The following is an 18,408-nucleotide window of genomic DNA, read 5'->3' on the forward strand; positions in this document are numbered from 1 at the left end:
CCTGTAACACTTTGGCTCCCACGTGGCTACAGAGAGTCTTTGTCCTTGGCTGTGGTGCAGCCACAGTGATGGGAGGATGAGCTGAAATGACAGGAGAGGGCCGGGCCCCGGGGTGGTGGCCCGGAATGGGGCAGAATGGGTCCCTCCCTGAAGATACGGCCGTGCCTTCCCCCTGCTTCCCCCCAGGGGGTGCTGCCCTGCCTACTCCAGGGGAAGAGCCATCTAAGTCTGCTGCTGCTGCCCTGGCCCATCCTGCAAACCTCAAATCCTCAAAATACGGATATGAGGATAATTTCAAGCCCTTGGTGATGGGGAGGAGTCAAGTAACTGAGGGTGCGGGAGCCCTTCCTGACCCCTCAGGGATCTTCAAGTTCAGAGTCCTTCGCAGTGCCACACAGGCATTCATAGACTGAGGAACCCAGCAGAGCTGGATTCTGTCGACAGTCCTCCTGGGTCCCCAGGTCCCCTGGGGACCGTGCTGGCATGGCATGACCAGGGAGGGTGCTCCTGGGGGGATCCACACAGGGGCAGCAGCAGGAGGCCAAAGTAGAAGAGGGACACAGCTCCAGGGCCAACAGCACAGGATGACCATGTGTGAGCACGGAGGGAGGAGTGTTGGGGCGTCCCAATCTCCTCGTGTTCTGAGTGTCTCTCCTGCGACAGGCACGTGGGCCCAGGTGACGACAGTCAGCTGACATTTCAGATGTAGGTGCTACACTGGGGCAGACATAAGGGCCCTGCTGGTGACATTCACCTGTCACCTGACCTCTGGGTGCCTCTGTGGAACAAAGCGGTGAGGGCCCTGATGAGGACAGTCGACTGTCCTCTCAGCCCTAGGAACCTGCAGTGGGGACGAGGCATGAGATCCCGGGTAAGGACATTAAGCTGTCACTTTCACTCTGGGTAGTAACATTGGTGCTGGGGTATAAGTGCTTTCAACTGGCGCTGAATGTCTACACTGGGACAGGATGGGAGCACCTGTGTGAGGCCGACCAACAGTCCTGAGCTCTGGGGCCCTAAGTCCTGGGTCCGAGTTCCAACATTCAACTACCATTTAAGTTGATCGTACTCTAGGGCAAGGCTTGGAGGTCAGGTGTGGAGAGCCCCCTTTCAGCTCTTCGTGCCTATGCTCGGGTGAGGGGCAGGTGTGGGCACTGAGCGGTTACCTCAGGTCTGGGTCCCTACCCTGAGGCAGAACGTGAGAACCCGACACGATCCACAAGTAGCACGTCCGAAATGAGAGCTACACAGGCAGGGGACGTGAACCCCGCCGGAAGGCACGCCAGTGCCTCCTCAGTGCTGTGGCCCCAGGTGACAACAGCATTCGAACGAAAGCCCATGTCTGTATCCTGTGCTGGAAAGGAGAATGAGGGACCGTTGAGGTCATTCAGGTGTCACTTTAGCTGTGGGTTATTAAACACAGAGGTCTGAAGGACTGGGCGGGGGGAAGCCAATTGTCCCTTCAGCTCTGGAGTCCCGCACTGTGGCAGAGGTGAGGGCATTCGACTGCCACCTGAGATCCGGTTGCCCAATCTAGAGGCCACAAGGCCCGGGTGAGGGGATCTACTGTGGGGTAGAAACCCGCAGGTTGGGAGGCGGGCCGCTGACTGACAGCTCTGTGGCCAGTTTCTACGCTGCGAGAAACAGAGGAGAGATCACTTGAGGATATCAGCCGGCACGTCCACTCCAGATTGCCTACGCTGAGGCAGAGGCAAGGGGACCCAGGGAACAACAGTCAACTGGCGCCTCAGCTGTGGGAACTGTGCTGGGGCACAGGTAAGAGGGCCCACCGGAGTCATTTTCTGCTCCTTCACGCTGGCTGCCTGTGCTGGGGCGGCAACATGAGGGCCTAATCCTCCGTATGTCCGGGTTGAAAAACAGTCCCCAAGAAAACAAGGGAGTTGTGCAAGGCTGTCCCACAAGGCCCCGAAGACCTGAAACTGAATGCCAGGCTTCTGGCCCATGACTTATGTGGTGCCCGTGGGGATGGTGGGTGTGCCTCAGGACCCTCAGGGGGACTCATTAAAGCAAGCGTTCCAAAATGCGTGCTCTGAGCAAGATGTAAACAGTGGCCTCTCTGAACTACCAGTCTGGCAGATGCCCCTCGTCCGGCTGGCAGCCCAGGAGCTCCGTCCTGGGCACCACGGCTACAAGCATTGCAGGAAAGAGCACTGAGGAGAGCACTGGTGTTTGACAGATGGTCAGCATTATGTCTGATACCAAATTCCGTGGGAAAAAAAAAAAAAAAACCCGTGCCTGCAGCAGCCAGGGCCTAAAACCGATTACTTTGATCTTGTGTGTTGCGTACACCAGTGTAGACGGTACTGGGTTGTAACCAGAGCTGTCACTGCCTAGCTCTACAGGCTTTGTCTGTATTTTGGATTCTTTCCTCATGAAGGCTTTGTCGTGGGGTCATTGGGTCAGGGGGCACAGGTGCCCCCCCCCCACCGCACTCTCATGCCACCCAGGTGCTGTCGTCCAGAAAGAAAGATGGGTCCCCCTGACAGCGGGTCCAGCTCTCCCGGTGCAGGAGGTGATTGGGGTGCACTGGGTGGTGGCAAAGACGCCTTCCTGAAGGCGCTGAGGGGAGCGGACCCGAGTTTTCCAGTATCCGAGCGAGGTGAGAGACCACGTGAACGTGCTTCCATCTAGAAAGCCGACTGTGAGGAAAGGCATCGCAAGGCCGAGCTTGGTGGCCTCTGGCTCGTCACGTTCCGGTATTTTCCCCGGTGGACTGTTCTATACCTCCTGGTTTCTAAAAGAGACACATACCAATTTTGAAAGAATTTCTAATTAAGACCCCAGATACATCCGCTTCATTCGAGGCTTCAGAAATCCGACTGCAGGGCAGGAGTGCAACCCCAGCCCTCGAAGCCTAGGAAGGCCGGCTCGTACCGCCTTAGAGGAGTCTGGGGGCAGGTTTGTACCGCGAAGCACGCGTGGATCAGGAGCGCGACCACACGGCTCCTCCCATTTGGAGGCCTGGGGACCCCGCCGGGGCGCCTTCCGAGGCCGGGCCGGTGCGGGCCCCTCCCACCCGGCGGCCAGAGCGGGTGGTAGAGGCGGGCCTGTGGGCGGGGATGCGTTGAGCCCGGGGGCGGGGACTCCACCGCCTCCTCTCCTCTGCCAGCCCCGCGGCGGGGGCGGTACCGGCGGGCTGTGGCCCCGCCCCCGGGCCGCCATTGCCGGGCCTGTCGGACCGAGCTGCGCATCTCCCTCGTCTCCCCTCGCGAGCGGAGCCGGGCGACCGGCCTGACAAGGCTGCCCACATCCCAGCTTGCATCGCCCCACGGGCCAGGCAAGTCTCCACCAGCTAACCGGCGTCGTCCGTCCCCAGCCTGGGAAGGGCGACCTGAGCACGGGGCCTCCCATGGGAGGAGGCCTCCGTCCGGGCGAACCAGCTTTACTTCCCGGGTCCAGGGGCTCCCGTGGGCACGGCCGTGAGCCGACGGGTTCCTGAGGACCTTCTTGTCCCGACAGGGCCTTTCTGCGCGTGCCCGAGGAGCCTGGCCAGGTGGTTGGACGAACAAGCCGGTGCACCGGTCGCGTCCACCCAGCAGCGAGGACCAAGCACAGGCTCACGCTTGTGTTTTGTTGCCCCCAGAGTGCAGGGTCCCCAAACACTGCACCTGCCGACGACCCCAACCCCGCGGGAGAAGTGGACATGAGGTTGGCAGGTGGGTGGCGTCCAGAGTGATTGCAAAGGAGTTGGAAAGGGGATCGCCCTGGCGACCCAGGTGTCCAGAGATCGGTGTCTGGAGGTGCCCTGATGGACCACTGAGTGTGGTTTTGGAAACGGAGAACCCTGCACAAAGTGTCATTCTATGACCTTGAGCAAATCCTTTCACCTCCCAGAACTTCAAGAACTGTGAAAGGAGGATTAAGATAGTCGATTTGTCCCAACTCGGATAACCGGCCGCTGTGGCCGCTGTCTGAGAAAATGAGTTGTGCGAGAGGCTTCGCGGAGCATGGCGGCTAGCTCGAGGGGGCGGGGTGTGCTACCGGGGAGGCGTGGTTTCAGAGGAACTCAAGAATTGCCACTTCAGACCTCCTAGGGTTGCAGCGTTGTAAATCTATCCTCGTGACAACTGGCCGGTGACGGACTGGATGGGAAGTTACGGCCTCAAGATCAGTCAGGGCTGCAGCAAGAAAGGAGGCGGTTAATTCAGGGCCGGGACTTGATGAGGGCACGTATAGGAGAGTAGACTGTATGTAGGGAAACAGGGGCACACGGAGCTTTTCAGTGGAAAATAGATGAAGATCATTTGAGCAACGAGGCTGACGAGCGTCCAGATGGGGTTAGGATGTGCTGTCTGAGAAGCCAGTGGACAAGTATTTCCAGCATGGGGACCCACAAGCGACTCAGGGAGCTAACACCAGGAAGGTCATAGGTGGCCTTGACAACAAGCTGCCTTGATGGGGTGATGTAGACAAGGCCAGGCTGGAGTAGGTGGGGACACAGTGTAAGGTGACATGCAGAAAGAGGCAGTGCAGATGCCTTTGGACATGCTAACTGGGAAGATGAAGGGAGGAGAGAGAGAGGCCATGCTAACTGGGAAGATGAAGGGAGGGGAGAGAGAATCACAGGATGGGGCTGTGATTCTGAAGGAGCCCCTTCGCTTCGGTGACTTCTTACAACGGGAGATGTTGAAGGTACAGGAGAAAGAGCAAGATAGAGCGAATGGGGACTATGACAAGAAATCTGCGCAAGTAGGAGACCTCAGGGTCCAGCTCCCGACAGGTGAAGGAACAGGTCTTCAAATTGAGTAGGGACCCCCTCCTCCATCATAACAGGAGAAACAGGACACGATGGATGGCACAGGAATACACTGGTAACCTCAGAGGCCAAAAGTTACAGGGCTCCACAGAGAACCCAGCTCCCAGCCTGGGGCTCTGTTTCCTCCATCTACCTGCCACGATCTCAAGTTCCTGTCCCAGGCCTGCCGGGTGGCAACAGGTCCCCACCTTCTTCTTCCCAAGGGGGCATGGAATTCCAGTCCTGAGAGGCCCTAGGGTCATTCGGGAGCTCACTGGCAACTGAGGTGGCCTTCCTGTGTCTGTCCTGCCTCCAGGCCCCCTCCGCATTGTGGCCCTGATTGTCACCGTGGGCCTCACCTGGATCGTGGTCAGCATTCTCCTAGGTGGGCCTGGCAGTGGCTTTCCTCGTATCCAGCAACTCTTCTCCAGTGAGTGTGGGACTCTTGATTGTCTGTGGAGGTCGCCAGGGTGGCCACCCTGGCTCTGGGTGAGGTGGGTGTGGCCTGGGTTTTCTGTCTCCCTGGGGGGCCACCTCTAGCTAACCCCAGTCGGCCTCCTGACATCCAACACATTCTTCCCTCTACCACCCAGTTGTTTCATTTGGGAACTCCAATCCATGTATTTAGAATTCTGTGCCCAGTTGGAGTCACTAGTGTCTGAGAGAGGGGCAGGGAGACTTCCGCTGAACACTGGGGACGACACCCTGGCTGCTCCCTGCAGGCTATATGCTGGGCTCTGAGATGGTGACAGGACTCTATGCCTTGTCATTGGTGACGATTCACCCAAGTACCATTTACAGTTGCAATTTACTTTCTTCCCGGAGCAGGGGGCTTGAATCTGGCTTAGCCCCTGGCCCCTGAGCCTGATCAGTCCTCTACCTTGACTTCACGGTGTCAGGCCAGGAGGCTCTGCTACAGGGCCCTGGAGGCCTCCACCCTGACACCAACAACTCTCTGTATCCACAGGCCCAGAGAACTCGGCAACTGCAGGTAAGCCTCCCGTCACCTCCCTGCTCCTTTCCTGTGCCCAGCCCTCATACTACTTCTCTGATACTGCTACCTGCCTTAAGGCCTGCAGGCTCTCTGTTCTCCCTTCATCCCTCCCCAAACTGGCCATCACAGCCCACTGGAGCTGCTTGCATGCTGTGAACCTAGAAATCCAGTTACTGGTAAGACAAGCATAGGATAGATGTCCCCACTGCAAGAGGGAGGAACTGGAAGGGATAAACCAGTCACCAGTCCCAGTAGGGCAAATGCCATTAGGATTCAAGGCCTGAGAAGAATCCTCTAGGGCCCAATGCTCTGTGCTCTGGATGTAACTGAACGGGGGTGAGGGGCACCCTCCGGAGTGGAGGGTGCGGTCCTACCCTCTGGGCCTGGCCCATCTCTGGCCTCGGTAGCCACCGCTCTGCCCTCAGAGCCATGCTTCTTCCTTCTGCCCCTTTTCTGTCCCTTTCAGCCCAGAACAGCACTCTTTCTGCTGGTATAAAATTCTCAAAAAACATTGTTGGTCTCTTGTGCGATTTACGAGACTCTAAGCGAGGAGATGAGAGGGCCCTCCAGATCTCTCGTGGATAAGGCCGTTTCTGTTCCTGGCTTCTACTGACATGCTTGCACGGGTCCACAAGTCGCACCCTCTGGCTCCGTAGTAAATGCTCATCCAAGCACAGAGCCTGCTCTCGCACGTTTTGCTGTGAGCACCAAGGAGAAACCGGGCCGAGCCCTCAATACTGTGTTTGGAAACCTCCTCAACTGAGTATCCCAGTTCAATGTTTATGAGTTCTTTGCCACTTTATGAACCTTACCTCCAGGATCCAATACCATGTTCCCGGTTTCCATCGGAGACCTCACCAGAAGCGCCTTTTTAATTTTTGTTAATGTTTCTTTTTGAGAGGGAGATAGAGACACACACAGGGAGATGGGCAGAGCGCAAGTGGGGGAGGAGCAGAGAGAGAGGGAGACGCAGAAAACAAAGCAGGCTCCAGGCTCTGAGCTGTCAGCACAGAGCCTAACACGGTGGCGCTCGAACTCACGAGCCGTGAGATCATGACCTGAGCCAAACTCAGACACTTCACTGATTGAGCCACCCGGGTGCCCCACAGGAGCGCCTTTAACCTTCATGTTGCCGACGACAACGTGGTCATGATGATGTATGTGTTCTCCCCGCTCTCAAACCAGCTCTGCCCTCTTCCATCCATATTTCTACCAACAGTCCCATAAGGCAATCGAGGCCTTTTCTAGCTGCACCCCAAAATTCTACAGCCTCCCTTCATTGCCCCGTTCCAAAGCCCTTTCCACCTTTTGGGGGACTTGTTGGAGCAGCGCCCACCTCCTGCTGTCAGATGTTTCCTGGCTGTAACAAAGGAGCACGCACCACGTACACTGAGATGTTTCTTCTCCTCAGACGCGGCTTCTCCCCCAGTTCAGGAAGCCGGAAGGCTGAAGTCTGCAGGCTCCAGGGGAGGCTCCCTCCTGCCTCTTCCAGCCTGTGGGGGCCGCAGGTGCACCTCGAGCTGTGGGCACGTCCCTCCGGGCTCTGCCTCCGTCTGCACGGGGCCTCCTTTTCCGTCTCTGTCTTGTCTGTCCCTTAAAAGGACACTTGTCATTGAATTTAGGGCCACCCTACTCCAGGATGACCTCATTTTAACAAATTACATCTTCAATGAGCCTATTTTCAAATCGGCTGGTATTCGAAGGTGCTGGGAGGTAGGACTTGAACGTGTCATTTGTGGGGCACAGTTGAACCTGTAACAGAGGCCAGCCGCCCTCCTCCCGTCCTCCCACCTCTGCCGTGGGGTTCAGGCGCTCTTTTTTTTTGTCACCACTTTCCTGCAGTCGCCCTCCCAGCTGCCCCTTCCTTCCCCACCTGTGCTCTCTCCATGGCGGGGCCAAGCGAAGGCCAGCCCTCCTATCTCTTTCCTCCCACCAGTGGCAGAAAAGCCTCCCCGAGGTCCCTGTCACCTTGCGCTGAGGCCGGCGCCAGCAGGATGCAGAGTGTCCGTGGAAGTGTCCCTGGCCTTGGCCTAAGCCATGTCCCCCCCCCCACCCCATTGGTCCCCTGCTCTGTGGCCACTCATTCCTACCTGTGGGCTGGTCCTGACCTCCCCCTCTCAGATCTCAGGTGACCCCAGGGCCAGGCCCGTGGGTCACCCCTGCTGTACCTGCCCAGAGCCACGAGCCAGGAAGTACAAATGCGGCCTGCCCCAGCCATGTCCCGAGGAGCACCTGGCCTTCCGCATGGTCAGCGGGGCCGCCAATGTCATCGGACCAAAGATCTGCCTCGAAGATAAGATGTGAGCTCCTTGCGGTGAGGGGGGTGGGAGCCTGAAAGCTAGATCTGTGAGGGACATTTGAGGACTCTGCTCCCCTCCTCCCCCCGCCAGGCTCATGAGCAGTGTCAAGGACAACGTGGGCCGTGGACTGAACATCGCCCTGGTGAACGGTGAGTCCCTGTGATGTGGGGTCAGAGTTCAGACCAGAGAAGCAGATCCATGCCATGATGTGCCACCCTCCTTCCCCACACCCTCCCCATGAGGAGGCATCTGGGTGCTCGCCTTGGCCCTCTCCTCCCTCCGCCCCACTTCTGGAAATCCACAGAGAGGCCCGGAAGAGGGTCCGTGCACACTGAAGTTTCCACAGAAGAAGTGACCCAATAAACAAAAGCAGTAAAGAACCAGAAGTTTCCAGGAAGTTGGACGGTGCTTCCTAGGGAGCCCCTGGATGGGCCGCAGCTTTCTGAACAAGGGGCATGGTGGGCATGAATGGGCAGGATGTTTGCAAAGCTTCCAGAAGGGCTGCGCCCAGTGGCCGCTGCCGTGTCCTTAGCCCGATCTAGGGTGGCCGGGATGGTATGGTGGCCTTGCCCTGGTGGCTCGCCCAGCAGGACTCTTCCCTCCCTGTCAACCCAGGGGTCAGCGGTGAGCTCATCGAAGCCCGGGCCTTTGACATGTGGGCAGGAGGTGAGTGGCGGTCATGGCCTCCTGCTCGTCGTGCGGCAGAATGACTGGGCGTCTCTCCCCTGAAGCACCGTTCTCTGTCTATTCGCCGTGGCTTCTTGAGCGCTTCCTTGGGTTTGGAAAGGGCAGGGAGAGGAACAGGTGTACGGTCATGGGCATGGCCCTGGCTTCTTGTACCAGTTTGTCCCTTTCACTTGGGGACCTTGGTGGGTGTGTCCCTGGCCTGATCCCTGCTTTAGTTTCCTTGTTTGGAGACCAAGGGTTGGCGAGGGAGGGTTACTCAGTGGTGCCCGATGCTTTGTGTTTCATGTGACCTGACACCCCAGATGTCAACGATCTGCTGAAGTTTATTCGGCCACTGCATGAAGGTACCCTGGTGTTTGTGGCATCGTACGACGACCCAGCCACCAAGTAAGTGATTGCCGAGGCCGGCCTCAGCCTCGCCCTTCCACAGCGACTGCTTATATGTCTTCCTTCTGTGCGGCAGGATGAACGAGGAGACCAGGAAGCTTTTCAGTGATCTGGGCAGCAAGAATGTGAAGGACCTGGCCTTCCGGGACAGCTGGGTGTTTGTGGGGGCCAAGGGCGTGCAGAACAAGAGCCCCTTTGAGCAGGTACGGGTGGAGAGCCTCGCACCGCAGAATAGTGTGCCTGCCCCTTCCGTTCACCCCGCAGGCTTCCCTGGATTCTGCCCCAGCACCCCTAGCCAAGGTACCCCAGACCCCTCACCGGGTGCACAGGGAGGGGCAGTATAACGTTGACCTTCCCTGTCCTGTATGGATTTCACCCTACAGGGTCCTTAAATGCAAAGCTTTCGTAATGGCAAGGCTCACAACTAAGAGACCTTTCTCGCAAACATCTTCAAGATGCTCAGTCCTGTCCCGTGCTTCTGCAACCCCGATCCCCGATTCACACTGCACTGGCTTTCTCCCCCCGGCCCCTGCTGTCCTCTGACTGACCCCCCAGACCCACACATGTCAAGCCCCACGTGCGGGGCTGGGAGGCCTCAGGTGCCATCCTCCTCTTTGGTGAAACCACGGGGCTCCCCGCCCTGTCCCCCACAGCAGGACAAGGCAAATAGGCTGCTCCAGTGCTTTCTGGAAGGCTCTGAGTGCCTCAAAAGAGCAATTCAGCACTCCGAGCACAAATGCTCCCTCTGGCCTTTTTCTTCCTGAAATTTCCAGCAGCCCCTGTGGGCCAGGTGAGAGCGGGAATATTCACGTGTGCCACACACACGTACGTGCAGAGAAGCTGGCTTCTTCTACTCCACCCATTCGGTAGATGAGAAAATCGAGGTGTATTGGGACAGAGGGGGTTGTGCCCCGAGAGTGCACAGTCGGTTGACAGCACACGGGGACTGCAAGCCCTGTCTGTCCCTTGTGCCTTAGGGCTGAGGCCTTGACCCCCTGCTCCCCAAACCCCACAGCACGTGAAGAACAGTAAGCACACCAATAAGTACGAAGGCTGGCCCGAGGCCCTGGAGATGGAAGGCTGCATCCCCAGGAGGACGACGGCTAGCTAGCCGGCCGAGCACAGGGACCGGGCTGAGGGGGGCTGCGTGTGCCTGGCCAGGAGAAGGCGGTGGCGGCGCCGGCGTGAGGCTGAGGCCTGACCCCACGCCCAGCCGGGAGTGCTGTCTTGCCCCAACACCTCGGGGCTCCGAAGCGGTGACGGGACCAGGTGTGACCGGTGGCGGGGGTCTCTTTGTAAAGCTGCTTCCCCGGGTCAGCCCCGCCTGATTCCCAAGCACCCGTGGTCACAAGGGCCCCGGGTGCTCGCCCCTTGCTGCGCCAAGTCTGGTAGCAGCTCCGCAGTGGGTCGGGGCATCTTCCAGAACCTCTCCATCCCAGAGCCGCTCGCTGCTCTTGGGGCTGATCCTGTTTCCAGGGTGATTCCTTCAGATGAGCCACACCCGGCTGCCTCCTGCGTCGCGCTCTTCGGGAAGGGGCCTCGTTGGAGCCGAGCCAGCCGGGGCACCAAAGTCGCCTGATCACCGGCCCTGTCGCGGCAGATGGCGGCTCCCATGCTTTGTCGGGGGCCCACCTTCCAGATGACCTCTCAATAAATTAGTGGCCCCAGTGGAATAAAGTGCATTAAGTGGGGAGTCGGGCAGCGTTCTCCTTGCGGGGAGGGACACGTCCCTGAGGCTTAGCCAACCTGCTCCCACAGCCTTAGCAGACACACTTTGTCTCCAGGGTTCCTGCCGCTGACAGTCTCTGCGGTGGCTGAGATGTGACACAGGCAGAAAGCAGAGCAGCTCCCCAGCTGGCATTCCTGTACCCTTGCCCAGGAGAGAGGGCTCTACCCTCTGGGGGAGCAGGAAACCCACCAACTCCCTCGAACACCTCAAAGGCGGGTAGAGACAGGGATGGGGATTAAAATCAGCCCAGGTGCCTCCCCACTTCCCTCAGGCTCCCTCAAGAGCTAGGGTGTCTACCTGCAGCCTTTGGCTTTGGATGCCTTTGAGATCAAGGCTTTGAAGCCCAAGTCATGTGACCTATTTGGCATTTCTTGAGGATTACAGTTCTATTTCCCTTCGTTAAGTGAAAACCAACAAGAAACTCTAAGGAGTTTTCCTGGAATGCTACATCCCGTGGGCAAAGAAGTGGTCAGGGAAAGGGGGAAAGGCACTTGGAACTTCCTCAGTTTGGGGAATCCAGGAGCCAGCCGGGCGGCCTCGAGGGGGCCGTAGCAGTGGCGATGGACTTAATGAGTCCTACTCTGGAAACAGGCTTCCCGGGCCTCCACCTTCTAACAGGTCAGTGCTACCGGAGTGTGAACAAAGTGTCAAGAAAGGGAAGTATTTATGGAGCAGGCAGAAGAGGAGAGGCTGTCTCAAAGATCAGGGAGGTGGTGACAACAAGAGCCCGGGCGCTTGCCCGGGAGATGGTGATCAGAGAAGTCAACAGCCAGCCTGACCCCGAGCCAAGTGCTTTTTTAGAGCAGTTAGAGATGCACAGCAAAGATGAGCGGAAAGTGCAGAGAGTTCGCACAGGTAGGTCCCCAACCTACACTGACACCTCATCACCTGAACCCCAGAGTTGACGTTAGGGTTCCTTGTTGGTTTTGAACAGTCTGTGCGTTTGACAAATGTGTAATGATGTGTGTCTACCACTGTGGTATCGTCCGTGGATCCACTTTTAAGTCTTTTATTATAGACCGTTTCAAATGTCCCCCAAGGGAGGGAAGACACTATAATGAGGTCCGATGTACCTGTGGGGTTGCCCCAGTGTTTCACCTGCACCCCCACAGCCCATATCGCCTTAGTTCCCCCATCGGCATTCCCATTATACACCTACTACCTGCGTGGGCCTCATGCCAACCCTAGCAAGAAAGGACTGTCATTCTCCCCATTCACAGAAGAGCTAAAAGTCCCCACTGAGCCCAGGAGGTCGGAAGCCAGGTAAGTGGGGCTCCTCAAGGTTGATAGCTTGCCCCGAATGAAACTGAATGTCACTGAAGGTCCACACTGCAAGCCTGGGAGGCCTCTCAAACCACCGCTGCGATTGCCTGACCTTCCCCAAACATTCGCCAAGGCCCTGCCCTGGACCGTGTTACATTCTGGGGACACAGGACCGAGCCCCAGCGATGGCCCCTAACTCCTCGGGGCGGGGGTGGGGGCCGTGTCTTCACCAGGAGTCTCCACAGTCACAGAGATAGAAGCACTAAGCCCAGCTTTATCCCCCACTTGGTCCAACACAGGCTACGAAGCCAATGGCGGTGTGAGGTAGAGCCTGCCCAACTTTCCAAAGTAGAGGTAAACCTTTCTATATCCTTCAGCCCTCCTCCACCGGGGTGGTGCCCCTGCCCCGAAATCCCACTCCCACCTACCAGAGTTAGGTCACCCTTTGTTTTAAAAGCCAGAATCCCGAGTCAAACGGACATAAGCAAAAATAAGCAATGACAAAAGAGGGGGACTAGTGTTCCCACATCAGACCCCAATGCCCACAGTAATTCTAGCCCCAGTAATGTCATTAGCACATGGGGTGATTCCCATGCAAACCTTGTGTACCAAATGTGGAGGAGGGATTGAGGTGCTGATGCTGGGTAGACAAAAATGACCGCTGTCGCTACACTTCGCTGTAAATAGCAAGTGCATGCCATACTTGTACAGAACACGTCTTCCACGCATACTTATCACAGTGTCCCCGGACAAACCTGCCTGGAGAGGAGGAAAGTAGGAGTAAGCACACCTCTTAGGGCCACCATCGTGACTCTATAACATAGTACAGTGGCAGGTCTCCCATCCGAACTGCTGTCACTGTCGTTTGCTCTGTATGTTCTCTCAGTCTAGATGACATTCTCTTGCCTTTAATTTAGCCGTCCCTTTTTCCTGTAGAGGCCGCCAAGTTCCCTCATGCCAGACCCCCCACCAGCCCACTCTGGCTTTTCAGGGAGTGCTGAAGCGACTGACAATAACGGGGAGCAGCCTTCTGACTGCGTTTGTTCCCCTTGACCCCTGGCCCCAATTCCCATTTAGTTGGATGATTAAAACATAGGTTTCCTCCAGGGGGGACAAGTCTTTTAGGTTTTCCTTCCCCTGCCTTTCTGGCTGACCCATTCCTCCTCTCCCTATGGCCAGTAATACCCAGTCCCCGACGGCCCCACCCCCACTGCCCTTTTGCAAACTGCACCCTGCTTCCATCAGGACTCCCTCAACCTCATTTGAGAGGGACAGTACGCAGATGTTCTTAGACAAAGTACACACACACACACACACGGCTTATGCCTTACTGGTCCTCTGAGGCTAAACAACAGCCTAGAGCTAGGGCCTCTGAATGTTTCTGATCACTGACATAAATCAAACCATCTTAAGCATACACCCCAACCATGTGTTTAACTGTTTACATATCGTACACACGTACCAATCTGAACTTTATAAGACACACACAAATACAAATTTTAAAGTAAAATGTATTTAAGTAAGTTTAAACTTAATATATTTTTACTTTTTAAATTAACAGATTTTTATTAAAGTTATTCTGTACTTGAAAAATTAAAATACAGAGGCGCCTGGGTGGCTCAGTCGGTTAAGCGTCCGACTTCGGCTCAGGTCATGATCTCGCGGTCCGGGAGTTCGAGCCACGCGTCGGGCTCTGTGCTGACAGCTCAGAGCCTGGAGCCTGTTTCGGATTCTGTGTCTCCCTCTGTCTGACCCTCCCTCGTTCATGCTCTGTCTCTCTCTGTCTCAAAAATAAATAAACGTTAAAAATAAATAAAAATTAAAATACAAATGCCGTTTTGTTTTGGTTACGTTCTCAACGATGTGTCTTGTGCACCTGCCGTGGGCAAGTACCTGTAACTCTGGGGGCCACCAGCTTCCATCACAGCCGTGACAAGTTCTTCCAGCAGCCTTTCGGAACATGCAAGTTTCCTTAGACTCAGCACTTGCTTATTGTCTCCCCATTTTGCCCAACTTATGCCATCTGATTGTCTATTCCTTGTCCGTGAGGCCTTCAGACCCTGCTGCTGGCGCCAAAAAAGTTTTGAAAAGCGGACAAGCCCCCTGATGTCCCACAGTGTGGAACTAGACACTGGGTCCACGGCCGAACGAAGAAAGGTGGGAATAGGCGGCGCCTGACCCTGGGCTCCCGCCACCACCGGCGGCCCACTGGCGATCCGGCCCTGCTAGCGGCTAAGCCCGTGTCCCACTGCCCCCAGGGGTCGCAGAGCCTTTGGGCCCGACCAGGCGTGGACCAACCACGGCGTGGACCAACCACGACCCGGAAGGCATCCGGGGCCTCGAGCCCGCGCCGACTCGTCGCTCCCGGATACGTCACATCCGGTCGGAACCGGCCCCGGTCGCTAGAGGTGAGCCGGCCGCTGCAGGGAGGGGCGGGGCCTCGGCGGGGCGGGGCCGGGGCCCCTGTGGGCGGGGCGGGGCGCGGCGGGGTGGGGCGGGGCGGGGCGGGGCGGGGCAGGGCCCCGGCGGGCCCAGCTCGCAGGCGTCCGCCGGGCCGGCAGGCGCTGGCGCCGGCGCCAAACTCCCGGGCCGCGGCGGCGGGTGAGCGCTCTGGGCCGGAAAGGGAGGGCGGAACGCAGCCTCTGGCCCCGGCCCGGGTCCGTGCTCGCCCGCTCGGGCGGCCGGGCCCGACGGGCGCGGCCGCAGGGCCTGGGGGTGGCGTGAGGGCCCGTAGCGCGATCCCGGGACCGCCCGGACGGGTCACCCGCCTGCCGACTGCAGGACGACAGCGAGAGCCCGGCGGCGGCGCGCCCCTCCCTCCTCGGTTCGCGCTCGAGCTCTGTGCCCAACCCGGCAACTTCCGGAGTCCCAGGTAGGGAGGAGCCCCGGGTCGGCAATGCCAACTGCCCAAACACCGAACTCACGGCCTGTGTGGAAAAAGCGGCCGGCCCAGGGTTCCCTCCCCTGCCTTGGGGTGCATCTGCTCAAAGTCTTCCAGCCCCTCAAGCAGAAATGGTGTGGGATCTGGGCCAGACCTCTCTTGCAGTGACTCAAAGCCGCCAGCAGTACTGGAAGGACAGGGTGGATGGCCCTTAGCCTCCTCCCTCCTGGAGGGAGGAACCATCACACCACCCCGGTGGCTTCAGTCCTGGGTGCTGTCATCTTTTCCCTGTGACTCCCCTCCACTTTGCTTCTCATACTCCCTCTGGTTTTCCTGCCTCCCTCTTCAGCAGTGGGATGCAAAGCTGGACCAAGGCCTCCAGGGTAAGTGACCCCCAAACTCCAAAGCAGCAGAGGCCATGGCATGCAGCGGGTAAGAGGGGACCTCTCCAGGGATGAGTTTTTGCTTAACCTGCCCATTCACCCTACTTCCCCTGCTCCCCAGGCTCAGATGACGGGGGACAGGGCCAAAGACTGATAGGATGTCGAGAGGCCAGAGCCTCTTCCAGGACTGGGACACTGCAATCAGGCACCGAGAGGAAAACGACAGTAGTGATGATAAACCACTGTGGCCCCATCCTGGTTGCCCCAGTTCCAGCAGGTGATGTGACTACAGGCTGGTGACAGCCCAAATTGAGAAGAGGAAGCAAGCAAACCTCTTTCCATCCCGAGGCACCTTCCCCCACTGGAAACACTAGGTCCCACTGGAAGTTCTGGGCTCTGGACCCTGAGCAGAGCCTCTCAGATGTGACACACTGCTTCTAGCAGCTCAGATTCTGGGGACAGATGAGTTGGAGCTCTGACAGGAGGAAGAAAAGCACCTAGCAAGCACGTGGTCCTATTTGACCCCCTCCTGCTTCCCCTTCCAGCAGGCTCCCTGGAGAGGACCTGCCCCCCATCCCAGGACCCCCATCTCACCACCGTCCGCGCGTAGGGTAGGCCAGGTAGCCACTGCAGCACCATTCATAACTCCACATCCATGGTAGACATCAGCCCCCAAGGCCCCACCGCACACGCCCCTTTGCCAGCTGCTTTCTGCCTGGCAGGTGACAGTCAGACACCCTTTGCTCTCACCAGACTTGTCTCCTTGGCATCCCCACGCAGCCTTTCAGAGATTTCATCCTGGTTGTGGTATAGCTATGGCCCCTCTATAGCTCAAAGCCCGCGGGGAACAGGCTAGTGGTGATGGGACTGCGGGGTGGCTCTCCCAAGTCCCTTGGTATCAGGACATTTCTGCATGTTCACCGTACTGGAAAAGCACAGGGAGATCAGCAGGCTGAACAGGAACTCCTATGTGTAGGTGGCCCCTGTGGGCGAGGGATGGGAAACTCGGCGCAGGTACGCTGGAGGAGGGGACAGGCAAATGGCACTTAAGGGTCAACACTAGCCATTGCCTTCTTGTCCCAGGGTTTGGGTCTAGGGGCTCTGCTGCGTGTCCCAGCAGGCGGGCTCACCGATCCCCTCGCTCCCGGCCTCACAGCTGGTCACCCTGACCAGCCACCTTTCTGTGTCCCGTCTGTCCTCAGGAAGAGCTCTGCCATCAAGGAGCACAGCACAGGGCCAGGCCCGGCCCATGGACCCTTCTCCGGACGGCCCAACGGCACCAGCGGGGCTGTTCTCCTAAGCCACAGAGGGCCTGGCCACACTGTCCTCAGCGAAGAGCCATGGTGTTCAGGAGGGGCAGAAGCAGCTCCCAGTGGTGGCCTCGCCTGGGAGGGGGGTGGCGGTTGCCGAGGCCCCCTAGGCATGCTCAGGGCTTCCTTGCTTCTGGCCAGCCTGCCTTTGGGGGCCAGGGGAACAGCCAGTGCCAACCTCAGCACAGCTCTGGGCCACAGGGTGCCCCTGACAGGGGGCCGATACTTGAGCATTGGGGACGGCTCTGTGATGGAGTTTGAGTTCCCAGAGGAGAGCGAGGGCATCATTGTGATCTCGAGCCAGTACCCGGGCCAGGGCAACAGGACAGGGCCTGGCCCCATGCTGAGGGTCACCTCCCTCGACACGGAGGTGCTGACCATCAAGAATGTGAGTGCCATCACCTGGGGCGGTGGGGGCGGCTTCGTGGTGAGCATCCACTCGGGCCTGCCTGGGCTAGCCCCGCTCCTCATTCAGCTCCTGGACCCCCATGAGGCCCCGCCCATGCTAATTGAGGAACGGAGAGATTTCTGCATCAAGGTCTCACCTGCCGAAGATGCTCCCGGCACCCTCGGCGCTGACCTGGTCCACTTCTCAGAGAACCCGATTCTCTACTTGCTCCTGCCTCTGATCTTTGTCAACAAGTGTTCATTTGGGTGCAAAGTGGAACTGGAGGTTCTGAAAGGGCTCCTGCAGAGCCCCCAGCCCATGCTGCTGGGCCTCCTGGGCCAGTTTTTGGTCATGCCCTTCTATGCTTTCCTGATGGCCAAGGTGTTCGTGCTGCCCAAGGCCCTGGCTCTAGGCCTCATCATCACCTGCTCGTCACCTGGCGGCGGGGGGAGCTACCTCTTCAGCCTCCTCCTCGGAGGGGACGTCACCCTGGCCATCTCCATGACGTTCATCTCTACGGTGGCTGCCACCGGTTTCCTGCCGTTGTCCTCCGCCGTCTACAGCCGCCTGCTCAGCATCCATGAAACGCTCCACGTGCCCATCTCCAAGATCCTGGGGACCCTGCTGTTCATCGCCATCCCCATAGCAGCCGGCGTGGTGATCAGGTCCAAGCTCCCCAAGTTCTCCCAGCTGCTGCTGCACGTCATCAAGCCTTTCAGCTTCGTGCTGCTCCTGGGTGGCCTCTTCCTGGCCTACCGCATGGGGGTCTTCATCCTGGCGGGTGTCAGGCTCCCTATCGTGCTGGTGGGCCTCACGGTGCCCCTGGTCGGCCTCCTGGTGGGCTACTGCCTGGCCACGTGCCTGAAGCTGCCGGCGGCACAGCGGCGGACGGTCAGCATTGAGGTAGGGGTCCAGAACAGCCTGCTGGCCTTGGCCATGCTGCAGCTGTCCCTCCGTCGCCTTCAAGCCGACTACGCCTCCCAGGCCCCCTTCATTGTAGCGCTGAGCGGCACCTCGGAGATGCTGGCCTTGGTTGTTGGCCACCTCATCTACAGCAGCCTGTGCCCAGTCCCCTGAGGCCCCTGGGTCCAGCTTCCACCACGCATCGCCTGCAGCCTCCAGCCACCGCCCCCACAGCTCTCCTGTACCAAAGGCCTTTGGCTCTCATGCACTATGCACTCAGAAAACAATCCAGGCTTATTTTTTTTACCGGTTTTTTATTCTCCAGCTTTCAGTGCCAAAGAGGCCACGCTGAGTTAGGTAGGTGGGCACTGCTCAGAAAATATATTTCAATAAAAGAGAGAAGCAAGCTCGGGTGCCTCCCAGTCTT

The 18,408-nt window shown here is 58.3% G+C and overlaps 2 protein-coding genes across 3 annotated transcripts; both read left to right on the forward strand.

Annotated features, from left to right (window-relative positions):
- The first annotated feature begins 3,177 nt into the window (after positions 1-3,177).
- FAM3A (FAM3 metabolism regulating signaling molecule A) lies at positions 3,178-10,817 on the forward strand. 2 transcript variants are annotated; one of them, XM_047098442.1, is made up of 10 exons: positions 3,178-3,298; positions 3,481-3,677; positions 5,073-5,186; positions 5,724-5,747; positions 7,927-8,050; positions 8,141-8,199; positions 8,666-8,716; positions 9,040-9,124; positions 9,201-9,327; positions 10,140-10,817. In XM_047098442.1, exons 2-10 carry the CDS (start codon positions 3,665-3,667, stop codon positions 10,233-10,235), a joined length of 693 nt encoding a protein of 230 aa, XP_046954398.1. In that variant the 5' UTR covers positions 3,178-3,298; positions 3,481-3,664; the 3' UTR covers positions 10,236-10,817. The 2 variants fall into 2 exon arrangements, with proteins under 2 accessions (XP_046954398.1, XP_046954399.1); XM_047098443.1 differs by lacking the exon at positions 3,178-3,298 and having other exon boundaries at positions 3,484-3,677; positions 8,141-8,192; positions 8,638-8,716.
- A 3,836-nt stretch (positions 10,818-14,653) lies between these two features.
- Positions 14,654-18,387, forward strand: SLC10A3 (solute carrier family 10 member 3). The gene is given in 5 exon segments (XM_047098434.1): positions 14,654-15,380; positions 15,926-16,000; positions 16,583-16,771; positions 16,773-17,078; positions 17,166-18,387. Coding segments are annotated over 5 exon segments (1,587 nt in total). The 5' UTR covers positions 14,654-15,353; the 3' UTR covers positions 18,156-18,387.
- The last annotated feature ends 21 nt before the right edge of the window (positions 18,388-18,408 follow it).

Source organism: Lynx rufus, unplaced genomic scaffold (assembly GCF_022079265.1).
Source record: "Lynx rufus isolate CCGP_SWC_20201006 ecotype Redwood Valley unplaced genomic scaffold, mLynRuf1.p SCAF_49, whole genome shotgun sequence".
NCBI classification, from domain to species: Eukaryota; Metazoa; Chordata; class Mammalia; order Carnivora; family Felidae; genus Lynx; species Lynx rufus.

Bases quoted from the DNA above. Each gene is read 5' to 3' on its own strand.
- FAM3A (XM_047098443.1), top strand. The intron at 8,193-8,637 runs GTGAACGGTGAG...TGGCTCGCCCAG, and splicing joins GTGGACTGAACATCGCCCTG to CAGGACTCTTCCCTCCCTGT. The intron at 9,125-9,200 runs GTAAGTGATTGC...TCTGTGCGGCAG, and splicing joins TACGACGACCCAGCCACCAA to GATGAACGAGGAGACCAGGA.